The 23,612-nt window shown below is 32.2% G+C and overlaps 1 protein-coding gene across 1 annotated transcript; it reads right to left on the bottom strand.

The window, feature by feature from the left end:
- Positions 1-1,008: 1,008 nt before the first annotated feature.
- On the bottom strand, positions 1,009-1,899 carry LOC143545033 (protein neprosin-like). The gene is made up of 4 exons (XM_077036989.1): positions 1,877-1,899; positions 1,729-1,785; positions 1,504-1,650; positions 1,009-1,407 (listed from the first exon to the last, which is right to left on the bottom strand). Exon 4 carries the CDS (start codon positions 1,381-1,383, stop codon positions 1,009-1,011), a length of 375 nt encoding a protein of 124 aa, XP_076893104.1. The 5' UTR covers positions 1,384-1,407; positions 1,504-1,650; positions 1,729-1,785; positions 1,877-1,899.
- Between the last annotated feature and the right edge of the window lie 21,713 nt (positions 1,900-23,612).

Genomic DNA, 23,612 nt, shown 5'->3' with positions numbered 1-23,612 from the left:
GGAATAGCAATGAACATCAGGATGATACTAGGAAATATGGTCCGAAGAATCTCGATAGTAGTTCCATGAACAATCCTTTGCGGGATTGGATTTTTTTTCTTTTTGGAAATGCCATAAAGCGTGAACCAAGATCCGTGAGACGAAAACCAAAATAAGAATGAGGAAGAAAAAGATATCGTGATGTAAGTCTATTATTCCTTGCATCATAGGTGTTGCTACGTCTTGAGATCCTAATTGCCATGGTTCCGCTGCATCACAAGGAGCAATTGTGAGAAATAGCCATTCTAGAACATTCATTTGATCTGTTACATTCTTTGACTGCTCTGCTCCCCCAAAAAAATGGAGAGACTTGTTCTTGCTCTTCCAATTCAGGAAGACTTCTTTCGTCGGTTGGTCCAACCAAGAAAGGCATGGGAATTTTGGGCGTCAGATTCTTCTTCTTCTCTTACTTACGATATTTCGAGTTGGATGAACAGATCAACGTTTCCGTATCTGCGGATGACTTCCGTGTTCACTCTGGAAGGGTATTTTGGACTTATCTTTGATATGTAATTTATGCGGATAATGTGATTGATCCATGGGTATTATAAAATGATATGCGGGTGACTCTCATGAGTGTCTTGAGTGACTCGCAAATGTTATTCCATGGGCCCTTGCGTCTTTTTATTACCCTACCTTTATACAAACGAACACCACGAACATACAAGGAGAAGACTTCTCTTGACACACACAAAAACCAATAACCTAGACCACTATTTATAGTTATACTAAACTTGTTCTCCAAGATAATTAACTTTCTCTCCAAGGCACACCTTTCATAAACGTCATATTACAATTCAATTAACTAAAATAAAACATAACAAAATAAACCTTTAACTTTAGTAATAGTTCATGATTAACCTTCAATTATTTAGTTTTTTTCTGCATGTATTGCAGACATAATCGTTACAGAAGGTACAATAGTGTAACATAAACAATGTAGAAAATGAAAATATGGCATAATATCTATTAATACGCTGCTGGTTTGTTCAATCCTTTCACGAGCAGTTCTCGTTGCGACCAGGTCCACCGAAGAAAAAGGTAGTTGTCATTGTCGTGTTTCACAATATCATAGCAACTCGCTGACGGATAGGTCATGGCGGTGAGATCTTGAAGAGGCTTTAGAGTGTTGGTATCATCGACTGATTGAATATCTTTTATGTAACTTGCTTTCCCAGCTCCATCTCGGGGGAAATGACCACTGCCCATTTGTATCATCGTATGTTGCCCGCCTATGCCTTTGTTAACCACCTCCCCACCGAAATCTAAAGTTGATGCACTCTCCCTTAAGTATGAAAACCGTGTGGCCGGCCAATATCCTACTTCCTTTCCATCCACTTGCATCCACCAATCTCCTTGTTTTGTGTCCTACCATCAATGGTGTAAAAACCTTATGCAACTTGCCCCTTATACTTTAGTAGTTGTACACATGATGTAATTTGAAACAACTGAAGAAATATATACCTTCCAGATAAGTATGGTGATTTCATATTGAGAACCATCAACTTGTGAAGTGGATAGGCTGCCCCCAATTGCAATCTCACTGTTGGTTTGAACAAACCCGGAACACTTGTTAAGATTGTAACATCCTGGTGTTTGATATCCATCATTCTGTCCAAAATATAATTAGTAAAACCACAGTTTTTTTTAACTAAGGTAAATACTAAATACAAATTTTGATAAACTTACAGTCGAGAAGATGAAGAGCCTCGTGTTGGTGTCTCCACCATATATCTCCGGATCCACCTGTAATTTAAAAGTTGTTAGAATAACTTTTAATTTTAAATTAAATATATAATTATTTGATACTATACTTTAGTGAAGGAGGAGGACTCACGTGCCAACCAGCTTCAATGGTATTCAAATTTGATGAGAGATATGAACACAATCTATTATATCACCATCAGGGCTCTATTAAAAAGTTCACAAATTATGACATTAGCTAAAGTTGAACTCGAACCAAGGGTGGCGCAAGAGAAGTGAAATAAAGCAATCACTTCTCTAGAGGCCCTAAATGCTAAAAGGCAAAAAATTATGTGTAGGTAATTTTGGTTTTGAGATTGTTCGACGATAGGGTTTCTGGTGTATAATTATACTTACGTATAAATGACATGAGAGTATAGGATTGAAAACAAATTTTCTTATGAAAAAGGGCCTCAATTTTATTATGTGCTTTAGGTCTTCCAAAAAGATTGAGATGACCATGACTGGAAGAATGGTAAACTAATAAAATTATACAAAGAAGGATAACAGACCTTGATGGATTTAACCGGAGGTTTATTTAAACGATTCAGATGCTTCCGAACCTCAAATTCCTCCATGGAACCGGGAAAGCTACTTGCATAACACAAACGTGCCGTCGTAAACACATACAACACCACCACGAAACGGAAAAATAGCTCTAACTTCATCTTGACTATCCTGCAGAAATATCACTTTGAATATCTACACTCTTGAATAAGAAAGAAAGAAAAATATAGATACTTCATACTTACCGAGCTTAGTTTGCAATGTGTTTGTGGCTATGGAAATGTAGTTGCTTGCCAATTCAAATTTCCCATGCAAGTTGTTTATATAGGCTTGAAATCTGGCATAGTATCAAAAGACTTTGACAGTGATAACTGATAAATCATTTTGTAAGGGTGTAAACCAGCGAGCTAGCCCGAGCATGACTCGCTTCATTTAATAGACAGCTCGAGCTCGGCTCACATAAATCTCTACCATGGAAACTTGAACTCAGCTCATGAGTTGTCCTCATGCTAGGCTCGTTATATGATTTTGAAGTTCGTGCTTGACTCATTAATCATTTATTGATTTATTGATGATGTAATAAATTTCTCTCTCTCTCTCTCTATTTTATAACTATATATATACACACACACAAAAGATTTATTTATTTCTATCATAATCTATAATTTTATATAAATATTACTTACAATCGGTATCGGGTTGCAACACCGAAACTAAACCAAAAATTAAATTAGTTAACGTCCAAATACAACAACTTAACATATTTAGAAAAAAAAATCAATAAAAACAAAATCCGCGTGTTGTGACCGTGAACGGAAGGGAATTCGGCCGGTATTGGCTATGTCGCCACTAAATCATATAAATATAAATTTAAAGAAAGGTCTCAAGTATAATGAAACAAACAAAATGCCAAAAAAATAATACGTCGACCATGTGGACCAATCACATTATTGCGTCACAAAGTTTTGATATTTATCTATATATCACGTAGTTAATTGAAACATGCTGATTTAATTTAAATCCACCCAGTTAAAATTATTGTTAATAAATTAGACATGTTACCAAAGGTTTATGGTAGGATTATTTGTTCACGTTAATCTTAAGTTAAAGAATTTTACTTTGTTTCCCAGGTCGATAAAAATTGATGCATTTGGCATATACTAATTACTAGTTTTAGAAACTTGTGTATTACACGAGATAAATTAATGTATAAACTACAAAGAATAATTTAATATAAATAAAAAAGATAATTGAGTCTCTTTATATTATGTAAAAAAGTGTATTATAAATATAGTTGTTTTATATCATCAAATATATTTGAATTTTAAATCGAGAATGAGTTGTTCTACCATCGGGATACAATGATGAAGCAATGGCACTGAAAGAAACATTTAAAATAATGAGGTTTTCGATGTGAAAAATGTAGCTAAAATATTTCACAAAAATGTTATACATTCCATATCCCGCCATAGACAAAAGAGACACCAAATTTTCATTTTTGAACAACTTTCATGTTTCCTTATAAACACATTGTTGTTCAACTATCACAATAGCCTTATAATAAATATAAAAAATGAAATATTTGTCTATGATATTTTAAGATTGAATATTTGAAAAAAAAAATATTATAGTTTTCTTTAATATGAAGATGACTAAAAAAATTAAATGTTAAAACAATGTACTCTTTATACATAAACTCTTTTATATATACATTTCAATTTTAAAGAAAATATATTTATGATACGTAATTATTATATAATTTTTTATTATATTAAGTATGTTCAGAATATAATTTATGGCATTAATAATTCAATCAATGGAGATTGACAAATTAATACGGTATGTTGAATTTAAATCAATATTATATTTAGAACCAAGATTTTTTTTCTTTTCCATCAATAAAATAGAAGTGATTTTGGCGGGAATTTGATAATGAAAATTAACCACAGAATGTCATGTGTCCAGAATTATTTTCTTTTATTAGTATAAGTAGATAGCGACGTGGTCGTTCCCCCTTTTTTTTGGAGTCACCAGATTCACTTGATTTTTAAATGAAGACTTCTCATGCATTTGACCCGAATTCACGGGTATGAGTCTTATCAAACCCATATATTTTTTAAACGGGTTGTAACATTTCATAAAATTAAAAACTAATATCATCAAATATTTGATATAAAAATCCTATAAAGTAGGGATATACTAAAAATTAAAATATGATTTATTTAAATATATATATATATATTATTTATAATTAAAAAACCAATTTTATAGTAAAAAAATAAACGGGTCTTGGGTCTCACTAAACCCATATAACTTTTAAACCGGGTTATAACATCTTAGTTATTTATGAAACCCTTTTATCATCAAACTATAAGTATATTATAAATTTCCTTACAATAAATAAAATAAACTTTAAAAAACATATAAATACTGAAAACGAATAATGTAAAGCAGTCCCCGTAATACGATGGATAAAAACTAGTATATGTGTGTGTGTGTGTGTGTGTGTGTATAGTATCATTTAAGAACTCTTAACAATCAAACATTTTTTTAATTTTTTTATATATTAACATTATTTAAGGGTAGTTTTATATATTTTATATATAAATTTTTAATTACATATATTAATCACATGTTTACACGTGTGTAAAATTTATGTGCTAATAAATTTACATATGTGTAAGAAAACATAGATATTTATAATACTAATTTTCAAAATTGTAATCGTAACTATAGATATAACAAATGATAAAACTACAATCAAATAAAATTAACATACAATTTAAAAAAAACGTTAATTTTTAAGGGTTTATTCAAGGTCTTAAATAATTTAAAAGTTCTGTAATGATATACATCATATATATATGGGAAGGATCAAGAGAGAACTCCTAGTTATGAAGAGAACTAGAGAACTCCTAACTACAGGGTTATATTTGTAAAATTGCATTTCAATAGGTCTGTACTCACGTTGCTTCCTTCCCCTGTGAGATTGAACCTTAACTTCCCCTGTTCAATGAAACCCTATCCATGTGTTATGCTTTTAACAAACGGATCACAATATACATCATACTCGATGATTCTTAACCCTAATTATTGAAGACCGATTCCCTACTCGTGCGTTGCTACATCTAGATTTCTATTGAAGATTGATTCAACATAATTTCAGTAGTTTTAACATGAAAATTGAAGGTATTTCCTATTCGACTGTTTATCTTCTTTGTTGATTCGTGTTTTTTAACTAGTATACCATTAGAATTGACACGTAACTACAAATTCTATCAATTCTAATGGTATAATATTGTAGTTTGTTGGTGTAAGTCAACAAGGTTACAATTTATTTATATACTACATACATGTAATATAATTTTATATGTTACACATAAGTAATATACAATTGCATGTGATTAATATATACTTAATTAACATTAATTTGCTCATTATATTACTATTAGACATGAAGTGACAGTTATCTCATAGATAGTTACATGTATTATAGTTACTGTAGATAAACAGGAGTGCGGTTAAATTTTGTTTTCATACGTCTGATATGTCGACTACTGGTCGCAAATTTGTTTCAGGTAAAGTAATTTGATTTGCTTTTTTTTTCCTTTTGTGAGTTCTTCTTTGTTTAGTTGTAGATGCATGTATTTTAATGGCTTAGAAGCTGCACGTTTTCTTTTTGCGTGACGTTGTTTGTTGTCATTGCCGGTATTTTACAGACTGCATTCCAGGTGTTCGACTAAATGTCTGTTCGGAAATCTGTTATTGAAACATGAGTTTTTCAGTCGTTGTAACCGCCAAACCTTCTTTTACTTATTTTGCTAGTGCATGGTGTAGATGCGTGTATTATAATGGCTAAGAAGCTATATATTTTTCGTTTGTGTGTCCTTGTTGTTTGTTGTTGTTAAAGGCGGTTTACGAATATCACACCAGGTGCGACTAAATGTCCGGGTGTTTTTTTTTGTAATTGAAGTGTGCGCTTTGGAGTTGTTTTTGAATGAACGTACTTTTTTTATTATTATATTTTATATGCATGTTGCATTTGTTCTTTGTTGTTGTAGACACTTGCTTTTAGGATTATTTTTTTTAAATTTGTGCATACCATGTGTTCAAGTAAATGCTTTTTTTCGGGAACTATAATTGTGTCTTATAGTATTGATGTTTGTTAATGTGTACTTTGGTATATTGCTATGTTGGATATATTTTCTCTTTGAACGTGACTTTAGTTAGAGGTGCACAAATCGGTTTTTTTAAAAAAACCGGTTCGGTTATTAACCGGACCGGTTTTTTTCGACCAGGAAAAAAACCGGTTCGGTTAATAACCGGACCGGTTAATAACCGGTTTTTGTGTATGAAAACCATAACCGGTCAAACCGGTTAGGACCGGGTTGGGAACCGGTTAATAAACCGGTTTTTTTATTAACCGGTTTTTTGATAACCGGTCTAACCGGTTAACCGGTTTTTTTTTTTTTTTTTAAATAACCATTATTTTTTCACAGTATAAACAAACCGGTAACTACAAGGCAAACCGGTAACTACAAGCATTAAATCGTTATCGCATATTCGTAACTCAAAAATACATAACTTTCATTTATAGCTTTTACATTAAAAATACAAACATTAAATCGTTATCGCATATTCGTAACTCAAAAATACAAACATTAAAGAATGCTTAGACACGATTACATTAACAACTTGCTGTTTCTTACTCATTATTTTCATCGCTACCCGATCCCGAGCTATTCCTTAGGTAATCGTCGTACGCGGCTTCTTCATCGGTCATTGGTTGAGTGTGTCCTTGATTGACCTCGTCTTCATACAAGCCCGCCTCATAGTCCATTTCCCCCTCGAGTGAGCGTTGATGTTGTGCCCTATCTAAAGAGTCCAAGTAATCCTTGTAGCAAATAGACATCTCTACAGCTGGTGGAGTGAGTCGAGTCCTCCTAATCGATATAACCCTGCCAGAAACAGAAAAAGCAGACTCCGAAGCTACCGTGGAAGCTTGGACCGTTAGTAAATCTTTGGCCATGGCGGCGAGGATCGGAAACTCATCCTCCTTACCTCTTCACCAAGCCAGCAAATCAAGACTTCTAAATTCATCTGGAGTCATGTGTTTCACAAAGTTGGTACCACCATACCTTCCAAGTTCACTGCTTGGGGTATTTACCTTTTGACGTTTACCGGCGTCTTCCCAAATCATGTAGTACATCCCCATTTCAAGGTCGGTTTGGGATTGGGATTGGGCAACAGCTCTTAACGAGTCATGAATTTGGGAAGACGACCCGTATTTTGTAAGGTAAACATCATACATGTTAGACAAGGTGGTGTTGAAAGCATTCTTTAAAGTTTGGTTATAATAGGGGTTTTGATCGTCGTTTAACTCTAGCTCATCACAAATTTTTTCTATTAAAGCTTCAACACCACCAACATTTATGCAAGGGTTTAACGCAGCAGCACATGTCAAAACAGCGGGTAGTTGTTGAAAATATTTTCTAAATTTTTCTTTCATTTTTACACCCATATCAAAATAAGGTGCACCCCTACAATGAAGTTCACTCAACTTTGTGCACATGACAGCAATTTTTGGTAAAGCAATGGGGCTTGTTGGATAGTAAACCCCGGATAAACTAGTTGTGCAAGATTTAAAAATTTGAAGGACCTCCGTAACGATCTCAATCAATAACCAGTTTCTAGGATCGTACGGTGCACATTTACCCCTACTTGACATTATTTGATGAAACGCAATTAGTGATTCTTTTTGTTGGATGGCTTTCTCAAACATATCACAAGTCGAGTTCCATCTTGTTGGACAATCCCAATTGGGCCCCAACCATTGACAATTAGCTTCATCACAAAATTTTTTGTATCTTGAAAATGTTTTATTGTTGCTAAAAACATCTCGTAACATTCTTTTAAAATTGTTTCTTTGCGTTTCGATCACGTTTAACCCATCTTGCACGGCCAAGTTGATAATATGTGCAATGCATCGGCTATGAAAAAACGCTCCATCACAAATAGGTTTATACTTTAATTTTAAATGGCCAACCGCGGCCGTATTGTTGGACGCGTTATCAAACGAAATTGAAAAGATTTTATCTTCAATCTTGTATTGTCGAATGACTTTATCCAAGAGTTTAAAAATATTTCTACCCGTGTGCGGGTAATCAAACAATTGAAACGCAATGGTTCGTTTCATCATTTGCCACGACCCGGGGTCAACCCAATGAGCCGTCACACAAATGTATGAGTCGGGCGAACCATTAGGTACCGACCACACATCCATTGTTAAGTTTACACCAGTTTGTAAGTTTGAAAAGTATGAAATTAGTTCGGATTTAGCGTTTTTCCAAGCTTTAAGACAATCTCTTCTAAGGGTCGAACGACTTACGTGTTGGTAGCGTGGTTGAACATACTTTTGCATCATCTCCGTGAATTGAGGGTTGTCGAAGTGGTTGAAAGGAAGTGTATTTTGAATCACAAAGTTTGAAAACTTTTGACGTACCGCTTCAAGGTCGTACGTAAACACCGTTCCTTGATTCGTCATCTCCGGCTGCGAACTACTTCCCGATTCGTCCTTCAAGGCCTTGCAAAAGGGCCTTTGTACATGCGCTCTTAAAGTGGAGTTTGCATCTTTGCCATAAAACTTCAAACAATGTTTGCATCGAGCTTTTTGGGTACCGTTAGACATTTCGCATAGGTCGAAATGTTGCCAAACATCTTGGTTTCGTTTCGTGGGGATGACCCGAACGACCGTTTCTCCCGTGTTCGAGGCACTCATGTTGACGGATGAAGTAGCACTTTGGGAGGCCATGATAATCGACTACGAAATAAGAGCGTATGGAGTGGTAATGTGGTATAATTGAGCGTGAGATAACAAAATAATCGCGTATGTAATAAACGTTTAGAGCGTTTGGAGTTGTATAATCGAGTGTGATCTAACCAATACCCAACCTAAGCTATATATAGATGTTTGTGGGGGTAAAATGGGGAAAAAAAAAACGGTCAAAAATTATAAAAAACGGCTATATGGCCGTTACTCAACGGGAAAAAACCGGTTTTTAACCGGTTAACCGGTTTTTTTATAACGGTCAAAAACCGGTTTATAAAAAAACCGGTTAACCGGTTTTTTAAAAAACCGGTTATTAAAAAAACCGGTTTTTTAATAACCGGTTATTAAAAAAAACCGGTTTTTTTTTATAACCGGTTATAAAACCGGTTTTGGCTCCAAATTGTGTAACCGATATATAAACCGCCGGTTTGTAAACCGGTCAAACCGGTTTACAAAAAACCGGTTTTCTTAAAAACCGGTTTCCGGTTTAAACCGGCAAACCGGTTCGAGGACCGGTTTTTTTGACCACCTCTAACTATAGTTACATGTCACTTTTTACCCTTTATGTTTAACTAAATAAATTCTTATTTCGGTTGCAACATTTTGCAGGTCCTGGTTTCGCAACAATCAATGTAAAAAACAAGGACTTGATCAGCGAAGCGCGGATAAAACACCAGTATATTGTTATTACTCGAAGTGAAGACCATGTTATGTTTGATTGAAATGCCTAATTAGAGCTCCTATGTTGTTTTGCTTCAAATTCTAGCAATTCTATTTGTAATCTCTTGCAATTTTTTGTTGTTAAACAACAAGGTAGCATCTTATTTTTATATAATACGTATATGCATTATAATCTATTGCAACTTGTGGGTGTCGAACAACAAGTCGGCAAGCAAGTCATGTACTATACACGTGTAATACTGAGGTTTCGTATGTATAATGTTGCCTAATCATTACACAAATTTAATATTAACTATTACATTTTTTTATATGAATTTTTTACCCAACGAGTTCATCCGTTTAAATTACTACAAGTTCTGACATTCTAATGGTGTTTTCGTTGCAAGTAGGCGGTGTTGATCAACAATGTAAAATACATATATGCAATATAACATTACACATGCTTAATATATCCTAAATCAACATGTATTTGTTCAGAAATAGTTATTACTCCAGGGAAAGACCATAATTTATTGAACGGAATGCCCAAGCGAGTTCAACATGTGTTACACATATGCACTATAACTACGATTGCCTCATCAATAACTATGTGTATGTCAACTTTGATGTGCCGACAAAGACGGAAAAAATCAGTTGATTGTCAATATTTAATGGTGTAATCATACTAGGAGCATGGTTATTAATCAAATTACAACTTACATTCAAGCTTATATGTTTGTTTTACACATATAATGTATGTTTTAAATATTCTATATGTGCATTTTTAACAATTTATATCAAAACCTAGTTATAAGTTCAAGCAAACAATTAATATTTATATGTGATATAGTAGTAATACATGTATGTGATACAATAGTACTACATATATGCAATACACTAGTGCTACATATATGTAATGTAATTAATATAATCATATTAAATTGTTTAAAACTATATGTAATGGAACTACTGCATATATGCGATCATAATACGACATACATGTAATGTAATTATAACTTATATAAACCATACCGTTAAATGCATTATACTACATATGTGCAGTATACCTAAACAAATGTTGTATTAGTATTATCATCACAATAATTAACACTGCCATATAAAAGGCCATAATATTCATATATTGTCTAAACACATTTGATTTCAACTCCTAATCTTCTAAAAATATCTCGTCATTTATCTAACACCGCATTAACACCAGCAAACAGTTGACATGGGGACGAACAAGTTCCAATTTCAAAGCATGTATTTTCTTAACGCCTTTGTTTTCTAAACTCCAGATTTTTTTCCTCCATTGCGTCTTCTTTTTACTAATAGCTTGTTCGCTTTATGCCTTTATCACCTAAGTATAAATAAAAAACAAACATTTAATAATGATATGGATACAATAATACTACATATATGTAATACATTAGTATTATAGGCTCAACCCGAAATTAACCAAAGAATCGGCCCAGTTTTACCTAATCTGGGTTGGTTCCATAGTGTACGTGTTATTTTATGTCCTAAGTTCATGGTAGTTCGGTCTTGGGTTGGGTTCGGGTATTAGGCCGTGAAAACACACTAAAAGACAAAGACCGATTTGCCTGAAACTAATGAAAATTGAAGAACTGACTTAATCTTCTTAGAGAATATGAATAGGCCTTGAGCCTTTTACTATATATTAAGCACATTACTACTAAAACAACATTCATTTTCAAGCAGTGACAGCATGAAGTAAATAATTTTATGTACGATTTGCTAATTATCATCTTTCTTGTATGCAAGTAAGCACACAAACCCTCACTATAACAATAATGTTTTGATAAAGAATGAGTAGCTTAAAGTCTTAAATAAGAATTAGGAAATAATAATCGATTAAACATGTAATTACCGAAACGAGTTCATTCAGACATTTCATCAAACAGTTGGAGGGTATACCGAATCAAACGATAAGTTAAGCCTATAAAGAATAGTTAAGCACCAAAATGGAACAGTCATATATGCAACGTAACTAAAAGGAGTTCATTTACACATATGAATTATAACAAAACATATCTAGTTATATTAACATTAATACATTCAATACTACACATGTGCAATATAAATAAAAATATGCAGTAAAATACATTGTTTATGTACTACATATATGTAATATTCGACTAATCATGTAAGACATCTAAATTGATATCAATTTCTAATACTACATATGCAAATCATTCCTAATTTTCACTGATAATCAATGTAAAATGTATTGTTAGTCGACACTATGTTGATCTTCGTTCAAACAAAAAAATAGGGTATTCATACTATATAAATGTATAGATCTAATCAACACTGATTATGCGTAAATTGAATGATTGTGAACCTTTATCTGCAAATGTTTTTCAATTTTCTGCTTGGTTTCTTGATTGATTAGATGATCGATCGTCCAATTTACAGAAACCCCATGTTATCATTAACAGAGTAACAGGGAGGGTTTGATTATGCACGAAGGTTGTGTAGGTAGATGGAAGTTAAATATGTTTAATCCCAATTTTGCCCTCCCCTTAAAAAAAACCTACAACGTTTCTTCTTTTCCTTTCCCTTTATTTTCAGCATTTTAGTGATATTTAATTGAGTTCTCTAGTTCTCTCATTTAGAGGAGTTCTCTCTATATCCCACTCCTATATATAGGGTAAGGATCCTAAGAGAACCCTTTGCAAATTGAGAACTTTGAGAACCATTTTAGACCACTAAAAACACATCTAAAAAATCATAAAACAAAAAATAATAAAAATTTTAAAAAAGTAAAAAAACCAAAATTCTTATATTTCATTCCAGTTTCATTATAAAATAAAAAATAAATAAATAAATAAATAAACGTCGTATTATACACATATGTATAATTTTATTTAATCTTTAATTACGTAATATACACATATGTAGAGTATCATTTATCTTAAATTATACACATGTGTACAAAAAAACATGTAAATGTACATATATGTATATATTATACATATGTGTATATAATTTAGCTAAACCGAGTTTTTTTATGAAACCGTGATGATAAAATAAGAATTTTGGTTTTTTACTTTTTTGATTTTTGTGTTTTTTTTATTTTATGATTTTTTTTTTATTTTTGGGTTTTTTGAGGTCTAAAATGATTCTTATAGTTCTCAATTTCAAAAAGGTTCTCTCATGATCCTGATCATATATATATATATATATATATATATATATATATATATATATATATATATATATATATATACAGGGTTAGCATCATTTGAGAACTCCAAAAAAATTAAGAACTTCTAGGAACTCATAAGAAACAAACATTTTTTTAATTTTTTTCATATATTAACATTGTTTGAGACTAGTTTTACCATATTTTATATATAAATTTGTTATTACATATATAAATCACAAGTTTACATATGTGTAAAATTTATGTAATAGCAAATTTACATATATGCAGAGAAAGTTTAAAGATGTGTAAAAACTATTTTTCATAACTGTAATCGTAATTATAGATATAAAAAGTAATATAACTACACTCAAAGAACACTAACATACAAAAAAATTTATCGAAAACATTAATTTTTAAGGGTTCTTTCAAGTTGTTAAATAATTTAAGAGTTCTGTAATGATACTCATCGTATATATATATAGGAAGGTTAAAATAAGAAATAGATTTTTCCTAAGAAGTGTAGAAAGTGTGTTTTCACCACTTTCTTATTTTATCATCCCGGTTTCATTAAAAAACTCGGTTTAGCTAAATTATATACACATATGTATAATATATACATATATGTACATTTACATGTTTTTTATACATATGTGTATAATTTAAGATAAATGATGTTGTACATATGTGTATATTACGTAACTAAAGATTATATAAAATTATACATATGTGTATAATACGACGTTTTTTTTTTTAATTTTTTTTAATGAAACCAGAATGAAATATAAGAATTTTGGTTTTTTTACTTTTTTATTATTTTTTGTTTTATGATTTTTTAAAATATTTTTTTAAAGGTGTTTTTAGTTGTCTAAAATGGTTCTCAAAGTTCTCAATTTGCAAAGGGTTCTCTTAGGATCCTTACCCTATATATATATATATATATATATATATATATATATATTATTGTTTAACATGAAATCCTACGTGTCACTCTCACGTTGTTCCCCACATTCTCTAGAGCCACCAGATGGCTTGATTTTCAAATTGAGGTTTCTCATTCATTTAACCCGAAATCGCGGGTATGGGTCTTACCAAACCCAGATAGTCTTTAAATGGGTTATAACATCTCATTTATTTGTGGAACTCTTTCATAATTAAAAAATAATTTGTGTTGGTCATGGTTCTCACCAAACCCGGATAACCCTTAAACGGGTTATAACTTCTCATTTATTTGTAAATAACCCCTTAATCATCAAAGAATAATTTACATGGGTTATGGGTCTTATGAAACCCTAATAGCCCTCAAATGGGTTATAAGGTCTTATTTATTGGTAAATACTTTCATCATCAAACCCTAATTTAATTTATCTCCTTTGAATGTTCTCCGTTGTTGGTCTATCATCTCCATCGCTGGTTAACTTTTGATACTACCCACCATCGTCAACTACATCAACGTCCCCTTTCCCATTAGACAAATATGTGTGTTCATGTTTGTTCATTTAAAAAAAACAACATGCTCATGTTCGTTTATGTATGTTCGTTAAACATCTAAAAAACCTACACATTTCAATTGAAAATACCCAAATGCTAAAAAATATAATAACAAACTAATATCTATGTATTAAATTAAAACAAAACCACGTTATATAATATAATAAATCATCATAAAATAGAAAACGATTAAAAACAAAACTTAAATAAACCCTCGTAACACGGGAGGATCAAACTAGTGTGTTTGTGTGTGTATATATATATATATATCATTTTACAAATTCCTCATCACTCAGTGATTTATACTGTTTCTTTAAAGTGGTGCTTAATATGTTGTAGATGTGGCTATCATTGTTGTACATTTTCGAGTGAGTTTCTTATGTTCCACGTATTGATGGTTGTTATAAGAAATGAGGTTCAGTTTGTCAGAATGGTTTGATTTCAATGTTTACTTTGAGGAGTAAGCACATGAAAGCGAAGATGTTTCATTTGTTATGATAATTTTTATGGACCTTTTTTTTGTTTGTGTGTATTTGAATTATGTAATTCATTGAGCATTTTTGTTTATAATTTTATCAACTTTTTGGTATACAAGATTGTATATTTAAAACGATATGAGAATTTAAGGCATTTTTTTGAATTTCTTTTTTTTTGTTACAACGCACAAAACTAACCACGAATTTGTTTGTATTTTCAATAATTTAAAGGTAATTTTCATTATTTAGTAAGTTTTTTTTCTAACTTTGTTCTAAATTGGTGGTGCAATTCAAGTGGGGGTCTAAACCCTAGCTTGAGGTTAATCTCCTAGAGTCGGTCCTGCAACTAACATAAATCACTTTACTATCTTTATTTGTAATTTACGAAATGAGTAGCTAAAAGAGTCAAAAATGAGATTTTTTTTCCTTCTATCCTCACTTGATAAAAGGTCCTCATTCCGAGTCGAAAATGAAATCTTTTCAAAGCTTATTAATTCCCTTTGTAATCTTTCTTCAAGTTGTGCGGAATACACAATGCTGTAATCACCATTTCCTTATTTCTGGAATGGTATCATATTATTTGTAAATTTAGTTAAATGATGTTTAATATCTAGATTTGTCTTTTTCTTACACTTGGAATTTTGAAAAGTCGTGACGCGCGACATGGTCGAAATGGAACCACATGCAATTTCAGTACGTGTTACATGGAGAACAAAAATCAAACAATTATTAAGTCCAAGTCTTGAATGTCTTAATCCATATGGAAAGAATTAGAAAAGTGATGGAATTTCTCTTGTTATTTGTTTGTCTTTTCATAGCATCACTTTCTCTTGTTATTTGTTATTATTCGTAGAAATTGATTTTTTGAATGTGAACCTACAGTGATGTGGATCCAAGATTTTTTTCTATCTGGGTCCTCTTTTTTAGATTTTCTATAACCGAACGTTATATATTTGGGTCGGTTGTTATTCTGGTAAGGCCGAGACTATTAAAACATAATAAAATACAGTATCATAACAAAAATAAAAAATCATAACTCATTCAAGTTTTAAGAAACTATGCTACAAATTCTAAATTAGCTTTAAAATTCACGTTTTAAACTTTATTTTCAATGATCCTCGTATAATTGTCCCTAAAATTAAAGTAACTGCATTTAAATTCAAATTCAAATTCATAGCACACAACGAATGTAGAAAGAGTACATGGCACAATTTGGACAAGCATAAATATACTTGAAACTGAAATTTTCTCTATTGACTATTACACACAAAATAACAACAAAAATACATAAATGCATAACAATGCGGGAACAAAATTGCATATAATCAGGGGCAGAACTACAGGAGGGTCAAGAGGGTCCGTTGACCCTCATAAATACTATCATACTTTTATCATGCACTTACTTACCTTCATATCTTACATTTTAAAGAGCATTACACTCTACTTTCCTTGAGTATTATTAGGGTCTGGTTCCCTCTTTCCTCGAATATTATTAGGGTTCGGTTCCCTCTTGCCTCGAGTTTATTAGGCCCGGTTCCCTCTTTCCTCGAATATTATTAGGGTTCGGTTCCCTCTTGCCTCGAGTATTATTAGGGCTCGGTTCCCTCTTCGTTACCATACAACCATACATCATTTTACATATATACATACATAGCATACATATATTGTCCATGCATACCTTATCTCATATACACGTTCCATGCTTATTACATATACTTCCCTTAACAATACGTGCAATACCCGAAGGTCGTTCACGTACTGATAAACATTCTTTCATCATATAACATAAATATATCATATTCATCATTAAGGCATACACTTACCATTTAAGGTAGGTGTATTAACATTCACATTGAGTATGTACATAGCCCCAAAAACATAACAAGGAAATGGGGCTAGAAACTCACCTGGATGTTGTTTCCTTCTCCGTTAATTGTTAACCCCTTCTTTAATTGAGCTCGGCTAACTGTATATAAGTTACACGTATCAATACTCGTCTGATCTATTCTAATGGCCTAGTATTAGCTTACTTTTACTTAGCATTTTTATAGTGTTCCTTTATTTTAACATTCTTGTATTTTATCTTCTTAGGTCTTTACAATGCATAACATCAAGTGTATGCACGTATACATGTACGGGTCACCATGTATCTGTCACACCCCGAAAATCTTAATTAAGACAGCGGAAGACTTTGACCAAGTCATTCGGGTGGTGACAGACGCCGTTTCAGCCAATCATAACTAAGTACACATTTATAATGAAAGTTGAACTTTATTTGACCATCAAAGTTATTACACGTGCCATATTACACGATTATTATTCAAACTACAAGTTCAACATAAAGTCAACATTTTCCATTCAAACACACGTCATTATTTTCCCGCACACTTCGCGAAGCTTCCATACTTCTTTTAAGTTACCTGAAAAGCATATTAAAATATCGGTCAACACAATGTGTTGGTGAATTTCCCTTTATATTAAAATAGTCCACATATATATATATATATATATATATATATATATGAGTCGAAAACAACAACCATATAATGAACTTCGTCATTATATCCGATATCAATTCGTGTGTAATCGTCACCACACCCCGAATTATATCCAAATCGGTGTGTAATGATCTACCGTCATTACATCACAAAATAATAGGCATTTTACTTCTTAAACAAATTGAGTTGTTGTAGACGAGCAAAGAATACAACATTACGTATGACTATCATAGTTGATAACCCGATACATACAATACTCAAAATATTCCCACTTTTAACCCAACGCGAATGGAAGTGGGGGGCGTCACCCCAATAGATCTATCAATATTTCGGTGCCCCTTTCTAGGGTTAACTGTTACTTATCCCAACTAGACTCATCCCGCATTGTACACCAACTTGTAAAATAAAATGCCTTTATAAAACATTAACGAAAAAAATAATATATAATAAAGAATATGCTTTTCCCCCAAAACACAATTAAATATCGTTTTGAAAATATTTCCAGTTAAAAATCGAGGGGGGGTTCGATAGAGAAACTCACTGTCTTGTAGCTTTTCCAAAATTCCCGTGTCCTATATTAGAACAAGTTTTGTTAATAAAAACTTGATTTTAGTTTTTATACAAAAATCCTTTTAAATTTATTAGTCCTATTCTAATGTACACATAAGCACATAGCACATAAGCGGATATACATAGTTCGGTTTTCCGTTAGTTATTATTTAATTAATTAAATAATATAATAAAAAAATTTAAGTTTTAGTTGCTGGAATTTTTTTTAAGAAAATATTAATCTTTTATTTTTCACAAAACTTGACGGTTTCGTCGATTTTGTCGGTTTTGTGATTAAAATGCGTTAATTCGATTTTTCGTTTAAAATGTAACTTATAAATTATAGAAAATACTTGTTACATAAATATTAGTCAAGTTTTACAGGTTAACTTGTGAAAATATATTATTTTCATTTTTGTTAATATTTTCTTAAAAATGCAACTTTTTAACATTTTCGTGTCGGTTTTCGCGACACGAACCGTTTAGGACTAAGTTTTATCATCTTGTCATTTTCTCATATATTAACTTATGTTATACATGGGTGTTTTAACACTTTAGGGGCTGTTCTAAAACAGTCCCTAATAGTTGTGTCGGTTTTGCTTAAAAAGCCGATTTTTCGACCGTTTAAGTTACCGATGAGTCAAATAAATTACACAAGTCTATACTAATCATCCTATGAAATAAACACACATATAATAACGTATAATTCACCATAAATAGCAGTTTTGACCATGTATGTTCATAAGACACGTTAATCGAGTTTTTCGGTTCCTAGTTCGCCTTTTTGTTTACCTTAACAATGTTACTAGTTTAACTTGTTATTTATTTATGAACAATATCATATTACTACCTAAATGTCCAGGTTCAAATCATATCATTTATGTATAAGTTCAAGTAGTTCATTAACCAATCAAATTATGAATTTTCTAAGTGTTTAACTAACAACGTTTCCTACTATAGTAACTTTTAATTTTTGATAATTCAATCTAATTCAATCTTTCAAATTTGATTAAGTATGGATTTAAGTTTATATTATCCAACTTGTTTGATATAGTTTCACGCACCCTAATGCTCTATTCAAGTTTTGATCTTTCAATTAGTTAAGCAACAAAGTTTCTATTTTTAGTAAGTTGTTGTCCATTTTAACCAAGGTGTTAACTAATCCATACTTCTAATCATGCACCCTATCTTAGTTCAATGTTGTTATTAATCACATATTCATCACATTCATCACAAGTATTCACATCAAATCCAAATTTCAACTTTTCTTAAATTAAAGTTTCCTTAATTAGCAACTTTAACAATCTTTGTTAATCTTCAAGTACCAACTATTGATTCTAGCATATACCCTATCTTATTTTCAATTAGCCTATTATATATCATTTATTAATTCAACAATCCATCCAAATTCCTTAATTAATCCAAAATCTATTCTAATATCAAATCCTAATATTAAGTTTATTCAAGTTTACAACAAACAATCAAGAGATCCAACAATACTTAAAATCAAGCTTAGCAACCAATGTTGGATCTTTAGGATGAATGTGTGTATGTGTAATGAGTTTGATTATCCTATTTACACACACACATACCCACGGCATATACACACACATACCTATTCACTTATTCAAGCTTTCAATCATTCAATCAACTCAAGAACATCAAACCTTGTATATCCATAACCAATACTTAATTAATCTTAACATAAGACTTACTTGTTTCTTGAGATTTTGAAAAATGGTGTTAAGAGTGAGTGGTGTAGTGTGCCTCCTAGCTTAATCCTTCCTAGTAGCTTAATCTTCTCTTGTTCTTTGATTTAGATCTTCATATATCTTAATTAGTATGTGTGTTTATGTTTGAAATTTGATTTGTGTGTGTTTAAAAGTGTGGGTGTGGTGTGGGTTTTATAGAGAGAAAGGGAGTGAGTAGGTTGAAAGATGTGTGGTGGTGGGGATGCCAACACATAAAGGAAATGATTAGGGTCAATGTTGCAAAAGTCGCTAGGCGGTCCCTAGGCGGCCGACCCCCTTGGAGGGAGTACTCGGAGTACTCGGGTAGTACTCGGAGAGTACTCGGACATGATAAATATAAAGAAAATTAATTTTTGGGTAATATATATATTTCAAATATCATAAGTTTACTAATATTTATAACAAAATAAGTGAATATCAATATAAATAAGATAAATAAATTTTTAAATACTAAATTATTCTTAAAATTGTTAACCATTAATTAAAAAAATGATATTTGTTCTTTAATACTATAGAAATACGAATTATATTGTATATTTGAGTAAAAATAGACCCAAGTTAATCGACTAGATGTATTTTTGGCTGATGTTGACCACCTATGAATAATTTTTAGTAACTAGGCGGAGTTAAAGAAACTCCCATCGGCACCATACCTTGTAGCGAGTACTCAGAGAGTACTCGGCCTTGTAGACCTACTTTTACAACATTGATTAGGGTAATGATTGGAGATGAAAGGTGTGTGGATGAGAATGATACAACACATTAACTTCTAGAAGGTTCAGTCATTGGATGGGTGTGTTGTTAACAAGTGAAGCCTTCCAAGTGTTATGGTAATGATTATGGTAATCATTACATGTGCCATCTGTGGGTATTGGTTTTGAAAAAACAATGGGTGGTGGCACATGGGTTTGGGTTAGTAAGTAGGTGTTTAAACAATAATCTTAAGTTTCCGTTTTAACGTCTAACGAATTTTAGCTAATCAAACGAATCCCGTTCCTAATAATTTTTCTCAGACTTTGAACGAAATTGGATTCTTGATAATACAAGCCTAAGAAACTAATTTTTGGAAATAGTTGACGTTGGGTCCTCACCGGGTCGTCCACCGACACTTGGTCAAATTTTTGTGATTCGAGCCTTCTAAAATTAACTTTATACATTGTCTCGACTACTTTAATAAGTATTTTAATTTTTCGAGATCATTTAGCCTCGCTAAGGATTTATTTACTTTTTGACTCGTTACCCGAGGTTATTCCACGCCAGGCCCGTTACGTGGCGATTTTTGCACTTTTTGTTGACTTTGAAACGTCTAGATCACTAATAAAGAATACTTTTCTCATAATGACGAAATTTTATTGCTATTCGAGATTATATTAGTCTCGGTTTAGGCTAATTTTTAGCCAGGTGTCACAGTATCTGGGTCTCTATGTAACCGAACTTAGAAGTAGGGGAACTTGTAGTAGCAACTTAATCAGCAGGCGAACTTATATGTAAGCGAACATAACAGCAGGAAACTTATATGTAGGCGAACATAACGGAGACGAACTTATGTGGCAAACTTAGCGTGCTGCAGCTACGAGTTTGTTTTTAACAACATGCAGACCTTTGACATGATTTTAACAATTCCCACAGGCGTTCCCATGGTTATTTCGGATAAGACTTGCCCGGGGAAATCATAAAGTTTGGACCTTTAGGCTTAAAACGTTCAAAACTAGATCTAGGGTTTTTCTTTAACGATCTCATAACCGCGGGTTCGTTAAGTTCATTTTAACATCAAGTTTGCTACTTTAATACTCGTTTATACCTGATCTACTCTAGGTTTAAGTTTCGTGTCTAATCTTTCATGAAAACATAAACTTTAAAAATCAAGAACGTACATTTACGTGTTTTAAAGCTACGGTTTTGCTTGGTTATGAACTTTTATCTTGTATATAGCTTGTACGTGCAAGATCTATTAAGATATAGGCTCGGTTTGGTCTCGGGTTGCTCCTTAGCTCGCGGCCGTGTATAGTGTAGGGAGTATTGTGTGTTTTGAGTGTGTAGATAATATGGAAAGATGGAATGAGGATTTAGGGTTTTAGGGTGGTTTAAGGGAGTATTTATACTCCTTAAAGCCCATGGACCTAAGGCCCATCCCACCATCTTAATCCATTTTAATTATCCAAATCCATACTTCTTTCTATATTTAATATTAATTAAATATTAACACACGATTCGAATCATAAACTTTCTTTTATTTATTTATAAATTTAGGATGTTACACCAAACCCGGATACTCTTTAAATGAGTTATAACATCTCATTTATTAAATGTACAAAGTGTAGTCGGATCAAAACAAATTAACAAACCAATATAAACATAATCAAACAAGTCACACTTAGATTGTTATTAACGAGTATTTGAAGTCCTTCACTAGCGACCAACTTCATTAAGTTTAAGACATACTAACCGCACTCGGTACTTCCCCGCTGAGTCGGGCACTACAAAATTATAAACAGTAAAATAATTAAGACATATAATTAAGTTGTCTAGTGATTTTAAACAAGAATATAATACTTTTCGTATTAAAAAGTAAACTGTACATTGTTTCATAATTTTAAAGCATTTAAACTTAATGGGGTTAACGGGTCCACCGAACCCGACCTGTATTTAAAACAGTTTAACCCGAACTATTACCGACCTGTTTTTAGAAAAGGCCGTGTTAGGCGACCCAAAACCTATATTTTTCATGTCGGGCTCGAGTTGTGTCAGGAATTACCGACCCTATGATCATTATGTCTGGGTTCAATATATGATATCTCATCTATAATCAAATTCAAACAAGAATTACAACACAGTTACTAACAAAAAAAATAGTCCACAAAAAAGGCAATTTCAATAAAGAATTAAATGTTCACCCTGCTGCTAACCTAGTTGACTTTTACCCACTTGTTGGATCCCACTTTTTCAGCGCACTGACTAACAATTCTGACATGCGCGCGCACTAACCCGCAACCGACCTTCTGACCCGTTTGACCTGAAGTCTGCTGACTCATTTTACCCACTGACCCGTAACCCGTGACAAACTCAATTAATCAAATAAAAACTAAGTTTGTCAAAAGAAGGTTTATATTTCATTTAACAAATCATGCTATAATAAACACTTAAGCACGTTGTATCAAAATCTCTTTTGACATTAATAAAACACTTAAGTTGCAGCAAAATTCTTTAACAAACTCAACGTCCATTTGCAAGGTTAAAATACATTTTTAACCCTGGACCATTCAGTTTCTTGACCCGCAACAGCGCAACCTGCTGACCCGTAGCCTGTTAACAACTCGACTAACCAAACAAAAACTGAATTTGTCAAAATAAGGTTTATATTTCATTTATTATTTTTATTATCATCATTATTATTTTATAAAAAGGTTCATCATATGGTTATTAGGAATGGAATGTTGATAAATTGTTTATACAGAGTTTGTGGAAAACAAACGTTGCAGCAAAATCCTTTTCACATTAACAAAACACTTGAGTTGCTGCAAAATCTTTTACAAACTCAACGTCCATTTGCAAGGTAAAAATATACTTTTACCCTTAACCATTCAGTATTGACCCACAACATGCTGACCCTTTTGCCCCGCTTACAATTCTATCAAAAATCTCTTGGACATTTGAGTTGAAAGTAGCAAGTTTTTTTGGTTCCTTCTCCAATTGGGACCCCTCTTTTATTGTAATTAATGAAAATTTTCCCTTTATTAGGTTTTGATTTTATAGTCGGACCTCTTTGTGACTTCGAACCTTCAACATGATCTGAACCCGAATTCGATGACATGTCACCACAAACAACTTGTTTCAACCTGATCCAAACAAAGTATTAGTTGTAGCCATGAATTTAAATTAAAACAACATCCAAGTCAGTTC

This window comes from Bidens hawaiensis, unplaced genomic scaffold (genome assembly GCF_021521415.1).
Source record: "Bidens hawaiensis isolate Kalapana, Puna unplaced genomic scaffold, B.hawaiensis_p1.1 tig00013810_1, whole genome shotgun sequence".
NCBI lineage: Eukaryota > Viridiplantae > Streptophyta > Magnoliopsida > Asterales > Asteraceae > Bidens > Bidens hawaiensis.
Note: the sequence above shows the minus strand (reverse complement) of the source record. Positions and strands in the feature narration are given on the sequence as shown.